At 35.3% G+C, this 7636-nt stretch overlaps 1 protein-coding gene across 2 annotated transcripts; it reads left to right on the forward strand.

Moving 5' to 3' along the window:
- Positions 1–660: 660 nt before the first annotated feature.
- On the forward strand, positions 661–5747 carry LOC133700015 (polypyrimidine tract-binding protein homolog 1-like). 2 transcript variants are annotated; one of them, XM_062123570.1, is made up of 10 exons: positions 661–1028; positions 1133–1342; positions 2416–2478; positions 2570–2643; positions 2775–2870; positions 3777–3834; positions 3902–4006; positions 4100–4181; positions 4857–4922; positions 5210–5353. In XM_062123570.1, exons 1-10 carry the CDS (start codon positions 846–848, stop codon positions 5215–5217), a joined length of 945 nt encoding a protein of 314 aa, XP_061979554.1. In that variant the 5' UTR covers positions 661–845; the 3' UTR covers positions 5218–5353. The 2 variants fall into 2 exon arrangements, with proteins under 2 accessions (XP_061979554.1, XP_061979553.1); XM_062123569.1 differs by having other exon boundaries at positions 662–1028; positions 4857–4969; positions 5210–5747.
- The last annotated feature ends 1889 nt before the right edge of the window (positions 5748–7636 follow it).

The following is a 7636-nucleotide window of genomic DNA, read 5'->3' on the forward strand; positions in this document are numbered from 1 at the left end:
TTAATTCATTAATATGATGTTTTTATTTAATTTAATAATTCGGTATTCGATTGATGGTAAATTATTTTTTATATTTTTTATCATATAATAAAAACTTTTTGACCATTTTTATATCTTTTTTGTTTCTAATTCCTTCCTTTAATATGAAAGTTTTATTTTTTTTTTGATTTTTTTTAATTTCATCCATTCATATGATATTTTTATTTAATTTTATTCTCTATTATTTGATTAATTTTTTTTTCTTTGGATCTACCTAGTAAATAAGATCATGTTGGATAATTTCCATATAATTTAATTTAAAACTTGATCTAAACACATAACTAGATCAAGATTTTTTAATTTTGAAGTGCTATACCAAATTTTATAACAATACATAAAAGTTTCTGTTTTTTTAAATATTAATTTTTTATATTCAAATTTTTTTCAATCTTCATGCAAGAAGAGAAGCCTTAAGGATTTTATCAACATGATATACATCATGTTACTCCTATTTCAAAAAAACCCAATCCAAAAATAAGCCCCCTACAAACAGAAAAAGCTCGTTAATGCCGAAAAAGACCTTGGAGGATAAATTATTTGCAAAAATATTGTCCACTAGTTAAGGGCACATGAGTAATTCCGCCCAAAACTCTAGAATCCAAGCAAGATACCAATCTCTCCCTCTCCCTCTCCCACGCACGCACGCAGAGAGATAAATCACAATCGACCTTAACCTAACCTCCACAATCTCCTGTCATACGACACACCATCCCAAAACCCAGAAAAGAATTATCGGGGAAAATCTTTCCATCACTTTCTAGACATCCAGACAAAAAAGAAAAAATCTCGAATAGGTAGATAGATAGATGTCAACTTCGGGACAGCCACAATTCCGATACACACAAACACCATCAAAGGTTTTGCATCTGCGAAACCTTCCATGGGAGTGCACAGAAGAAGAGCTAATCGAACTCTGTAAACCTTTCGGAAGGATCGTAAATACTAAGTGCAATGTGGGCGCCAATCGGAATCAAGCCTTTGTCGAATTCGTAAGTAATTTTCATTAGGAGTAGAAAATGTATTGTCATAATTTGTAGAGTTAGGCGAGAGAATAATTTGACTTAGCATATTCTGGTCGTGAATCTCATTTCAGGTAGACCAAAATCAGGCAATACAAATGGTATCGTATTATGCGTCGTCGTCGGACCCAGCGCAGGTTCGGGGTAAAACGGTGTATATTCAATATTCGAATAGGCATGAAATTGTGAACAATAAGAGTCCAGGTGATAATCCTGGAAATGTATTGTTGGTTACCATCGAGGGTGTTGAAGCTGGTGATGTCAGCATCGATGTCATTCACTTGGTAATTGCCTTTTCTTTTTAATCTTGATTTGTTTTCGTTTCTCAAGATTTCTGTTGATATATTTTTTTGCTTTTTAAATGCAATAAGTTGGTTACTTGTGCTGAAGTCATGAAAAAGCTTCCTAGAATTAGGGTTTTTTAGGCAATTGATGAATGTTGTATTGGAGTTAAAAATGTGATAAAGAAAATAAGCAGCTTCAGGAGCATAGCTTACTAGTTGATGCATTTTTGTTTTTGGAGGGATTTCCACATAGCCCTACCAGAGGCTCGTGATTGTGGAAATGGCTCGTATATCATGAAGATATTTCATCAGTCATTACCATGTAGCCCTACTAGAGGTTTGTAATTGTGGAATTGGCTCCTATATCATGTGAATTCTGCAATTTTGCTCACTATTGTTGTGTTAGCGACAACAAATTTCTGACAATATAATGCACCGGAAAAGATATCATTTTCCTGTCTATCTTCTTTTCTTTTCCAGTGCAATTTCATACAAGAGTGGAGGAAAAAGTATAACATTAATGTTATTCTCTGTAATTATGCCTGTTATAAGATGTACCATACTTAATGTGCAGATGATGGCTACTCGTGTAAAAATTTCTTTAGTTGCTTTGAAAATTTCATTTATCTTAAAGAGTTGGCATTCTCAATACTTTGGTTTGAATCAACTTTCCACAGTTTTTAATCGGACATTTTGGTTTATAGCTTTGGTGGAAGATTCATTTCATTGTTTTATTACTTTTTACATGGAAATAGCGCCATGATTGGATTATGTATTAAATACTGCTTTAATTTTATTTCAAGTCAGTTGAATCACAGATGATGATGCCTCTTATTTAGATTCTTTTGTTGGAGACAGTTTGGAAATATTATCATTCGTCATTCTCCTTTCTAAGGTCTATCTTGACGCATTCATGTACAGGTGTCATTCTGCACTTATTTCTTATATATTTGGAAATTTTGTTTCGTGTCTTTTTGCCAATGATTGGGGCGATCCCAAATGGAGTATAGTCGAATTCCTCATTCTATCATCATTATAGAATCTGATGTACATATCATTAAAACTTTTTGCAGGTGTTTTCTGCTTTTGGCTACGTGCACAAAATTGCTACTTTCGAAAAGGCTGCTGGTTTCCAGGTGAGGTGTTAAAAAATGCTTTCGATCTTCTTGAGATTGCTTTTTTTTCTTCCTTATATTAGTATCATCTTTTCCCCCAATATATTTGCAGGCATTAATTCAATTCACTGATTCTGAAACTGCATCTTCAGCAAGAAATGCCTTGGATGGGAGAAGCATACCCAGGCATGCTCTTCTTTCCTTTCCTAACCTTCAATAACCCCCACTCCATCCTCTTATTTTTTGGGGGAATTTTCTGTTAGTATGGCAAGCATAGTTAATTTGTAATGTTATGGTATTATGTTTAATAAATTCAGGTACTTGCTTCCAGAGCATGTTGGTTCCTGCCACTTACGCATTTCGTATTCTGCGCATACCGATCTCAATATCAAGTTCCAGTCCCATAGGAGCAGGTAATAAGATTGTCCCAACTATTAAGAGGTCAAATGCTTAGATGTTTTCTCACAGTTCTTCTATTTCATTTGTTGTTCAAAATCTTTCACCACTATTGTACTTCATCTGTTTTGGAATTCGGGGCCTTGCTAATTGGTGTGTGCTTTTGTCATTTAGGAGGTTAGGGAAGCCTGATAACCAGAACACAGATGTATTGTCATGAACGCTTAGTAATTTCCTTCATCTTTAGATACTAGTTTATTGCATTTGCAGTTGCCATTTTAGTTAGAATATTTGGTGTCTGGTTGCTGAATTTCATTAAATGAAAACATTGTTCATACAAGCATTATTCAATTTCTGGTAGCAGTTTATTGCATTTGCACTTGCTATTATCCTTTTTGCCCATATTGTTTTTTGATGTCTACTTTTGAAGTTTGTTTATTTCTGAAGTCAATGCTAAGTTTGTTTCCTATAATCTTAACGTGGCAAAATATTAACTTTCATAACAAGCTATTCATAGCAATTGTTTGCTTCAACCCATCTAACAACAAGGCCAAACAAACCATTAACAATCAATTAGCTGATCAATTTATTGTCTTCCTTGTGTCTTTTCTTTGATGATATTTGTGCATCTTTAAGTAAATGTGGAAATTTTCGAACTTTCATTTTCATTTGGAGAGGCCATTTTATCCTAATCTTTATTGAATCTTCTATCTAGCAGAGGATTGCAAAAAAGCAAGCCAATAGATTTTGCAAAAGTTTTAACATATTTTTTCATGGTTGTGTCTACTTATTCATCATTTATCTATATCTTTTGTTATGTTCCTTCTTTGATGCAGCTTCTGAAATTTATGCACCAGTAGTCATGGATAGGGTTTGATATTTGTTTGTATGACACTCGTAGATTTTATCTCCAAATTTTGCAGAGACTATACAAATCCATATCTCCCTGTGAATCCTACTGCAATCGAGGGACCTGTTCAGGTAAGTCTTTTCTGATTACTTTTTGAATTGCATTACTGAATATTCACTGATAAGCTGTTTTCTCCAGCCTACTGTTGGCGCTGATGGAAAGAAGAAAGAACCTGAGAGCAATGTGCTTCTTGCATCAATTGAGAATATGCAGTATGCCGTCACCATCGATGTTCTTCACACTGTGAGGAAGACCTATGTGATTACATGTTTCCTTTACATGGGATTTTATTTTTAATGAGTTTTACTCATACTGTGCTCTGCCTGTTCATTATAGGTATTCTCTGCATTTGGTACTGTCCAGAAGATTGCTATATTCGAGAAAAATGGTGGAACACAGGCGCTAATTCAGTACCCAGGTATGCCTTCTGTCATGATTAATTGTTCACAAATTTAGCTTGCGACTTGTGTATATTTACGGTGACTACCTGCATCAGGTTGAAAGCCTTTTTTGATTAATGCAGTTCTTTAGTTGTCAGATTATCTGGTTTTCCAGCTCTGGAAACCATCTAGGATTAGATACATCTTCGTCTAGCTTGAAATAAATATTCTACGCTCATTTAATCAGACTTTGAACTTTATTTGGATTCTTCATTTTCCCATTTCTCTTACCCATTTTTTTTCCTTTTGGTTTGGGTATAAAAGGAGCTTTAGTCATGCCAGAATTTCCTTTCCCTGCTTGAAGAGGTTCTATACCAAAGTTGTTGGGGTTGGCTGAACGAATGCCATTTTTCTATTTCATCCTATTTAAGCTACACCAAATCCTTTTTAATAGTAACAATCTATCACCATTTTTTTTTAAATGTTGTCATGCTACCAAATTACAACTGGTCACAAATCATCTTTTTTTTTACTGTGAGTTTATGTTTTTTGAAACTGATTAATATTACCATCATGACATTACGTTCTTTGTTAACATTATTCTGACCATTCATGATCCTCTTTGCTTATTTATTGGCCAGGGTTTTTAACAATGCATGTGCTCTATTTGTTAGATAGGCGTAAGCAGTAATCATGTCTTCATTGTTTTCCAGATGTTGCGATTGCAGCAGTAGCCAAAGAAACTCTGGAGGGACACTGCATTTATGATGGTGGCTATTGTAAGCTTCATCTATCATACTCTCGTCATACTGATCTCAATGTAAAGGTATAAAAATATGTGCTTTTGATTTAATGTCATGAGAAAAATAGTAAAAGGAAAAATAAAAGAGATGCTGATAGAAAAAAAAGTGCATCTATTCTTGATGAAAAAAAAGAAAAGAAAAAGATTTGGTCCTTAAAATGCATGCTTCTTGACACTTGATGACCCCCTTCTGGTTGGATATGATCCTCTTTTCTTGTTTTTGTAATCTATCTGGAGAGTCTGATCAGTTGCTTTTGTTGGTAGGCCTATAGTGATAAAAGTAGAGATTACACCATCCCAGATGCAAGTTTGATTGCAGCACAAGCTCCTGGCCTTCACACTGCTCCTACAATGTGGCAGAATCCTCAGGCTGGCTCAATGTACACTGGGAATAACTATGCTACCACTGCTGCTGTTCCAGTTCAAGTTCCTCCTGGGCAAGTGCCAGCTTGGGATCCAACCATGCAGGCAAGTGGACAAGGCTATGCATCAGTTCCTGGCACTTATCCTGGTCAAACATATCCAACACCTCCAGTGTCTGCTTATGCTACTGCTGCAATACATGCAGGCCCCTCTCCCCGTTCACATAGCAGCCCAATTTCTCATAGTGTGGCTTCTATGGCAATGAGCCACCCAGGGATGCAGTCAAACTTGCGACCTAGTGGTGCTTCACCTCCTGGTCAGCCTCCATATTATGGTTGATGATGATGTATTCTCCTTGTTTAAACATTTTTTGTTTTTGCCTTTCCAGCATTCGATTCTGGTAATGATGATAATCTTTGATATGCTGTCGGTTCACCTATCTTGTGAGGCTTTCATGTTTTTGTTCAAAAGAAAAAAAATGTTTTTTTTTTTTTTTTAACTTCTAGCATCTTATGTTTTCTGGGAATACAATGCTGGATGGAATTTATATGTTCTCAGCCCTTATCAGTGCTGGAAGCATGTGAACTTGGTCCAGCTCTATCTGGTTCAGCATCAATATAGAAAATTACTCAAGAGCTTTTATATCCCCAGCTTGTAGCAACAGTAGCTCGTAAAAATCGTGTTCTAGTTATATAGCACTCTAAAATTGTTGATTTGATCTTCAAGGTAATGTTTGATTATTGTCTCGGAATAAAAAAAATCGGAGACATGTCTGTTTAAACCATCCACTCAAGTACATAATGAAAAAAATAAAATAAAAATGCTGATGCATCGACCTTTATTTTGAAGGGCATGCTTTTATCTTTGCCTTTATTGCATTCTTTTGTATCAAGCTAATGACAGGTTGATCTTTAATTCATCGATAGTGTAAACTCTGAAGGGAAATCGTTTTGACAAGGAGGATTTTTTTTTCTTCATTTATTTATTTATTTTGTAACTATCATAATATTCTTATCAATCTTGATATTTCTTTTCACACTCTCAACAACACAAGTATTTTCCCCTTGTGGGAAACACAAATGAAAGTGGAAGCAACTGCATTACTAGTTACTGGTCTGGACTAGAGGCAGAGTCAGAGTCATCTTCAATGATTGATCCAGGCACAACATGTGTTGCAAACAAGGAGGGTCCCGATCCTGATAGCTGTTGCGTTTCTTTAGTGGTTTTGGTTAGGGGGTCCTAATTATTGACCTCATGACTCTGTCTCTGCCACAGCCCTTCTCCAACAGTGCAGTTAAGGCTTGATGAAGTGATAGCTCAGTTCTTCAATGACCTCATGACTATGTCTTCCAAGCCTTTGGGTGGGGATCATTTTTCTCTCTACCACGTGGCTAACATGTGAGCGTGGATGCTCGATTGCAAGATTGTTAAAATTGTGATTTAATTTGTAAAATCATATAATTTTACGAGTTAATATATACTTAACGTGCTAAATCGTCTTAAAAACTCGAAAATAAATGAAATCAGGTTGAAATCGTATAAAATCGCTAAAATCAGGTGAAATCGCATAAAATAGCGATTTCACCACCGATTTAACGCTTTCAGCAAAGAACATAATTTATCTTTACTGTTTTCTCCAGCTCCAGGTGTCCAGTGACTATTGGCTTATTGCTATTACAGAACAAAGCAAAATCACGTAACAGTGTAACACTTTCTTTCTTTCATCGAATTTCACACACATGGAACAAAATCAAAATCCCTAAGTTTCTAAATCCTTAGTCTCCTTCTCTTAGCCGTCCAACAATCAACCACCGGTCCACCATCAATAGCCCTCTTCTTTTTTATTTTTCCATCATCAACACCGTTCTTTTCACCAGCCACCGTGAGATCTAGAGTTTATACAACAACAACGGCGTCTCTCCAGTCTCCACCAACCATCGTAAGTTATTCTCCGTCCGAATGGTTCTCTCTTCTCTGTTGCTGACTACCAAGGGTGCTATTTTTTTCCCTATCCGTCTCCTTATCGGTGCACAGTGCACACAAATAAACTAAAATATCATTAATTATTTCTTACTCTATTTTTAAGGTTTCTAATATTAGTTTGATTAGATTTGCAGGCTCTAAGTTTGATTGGATTCATGATTGATTTTCTCTGGTTGCAATATTAATTTGCACAGATTAGAGGTAAGAACATATATTTGTTTTTTGTATTCGTGATTTAAAGTTGTCTAATTGGATGCTTTAATCTTTACTGACTGTTGTTTAGGTAGTTTTCTTGGTCTTAATTAAGTTCATTCGAAGTAGGTTTATAGTTTCACTTTTTATTAT

Source organism: Populus nigra, chromosome 7 (genome assembly GCF_951802175.1).
Source record: "Populus nigra chromosome 7, ddPopNigr1.1, whole genome shotgun sequence".
NCBI classification, from domain to species: domain Eukaryota; kingdom Viridiplantae; phylum Streptophyta; class Magnoliopsida; order Malpighiales; family Salicaceae; genus Populus; species Populus nigra.

Excerpts from the sequence above, each read along its gene's own strand:
- LOC133700015 (XM_062123569.1), top strand. The coding sequence starts at position 846 with ATGTCAACTTCGGGACAGCCACAATTCCGATACACACAAACACCATCA. Across the intron at positions 2,479-2,569 it reads AAAAGGCTGCTGGTTTCCAG|GCATTAATTCAATTCACTGA; the intron begins GTGAGGTGTTAA and ends ATATATTTGCAG. Across the intron at positions 2,644-2,774 it reads GATGGGAGAAGCATACCCAG|GTACTTGCTTCCAGAGCATG; the intron begins GCATGCTCTTCT and ends TAATAAATTCAG.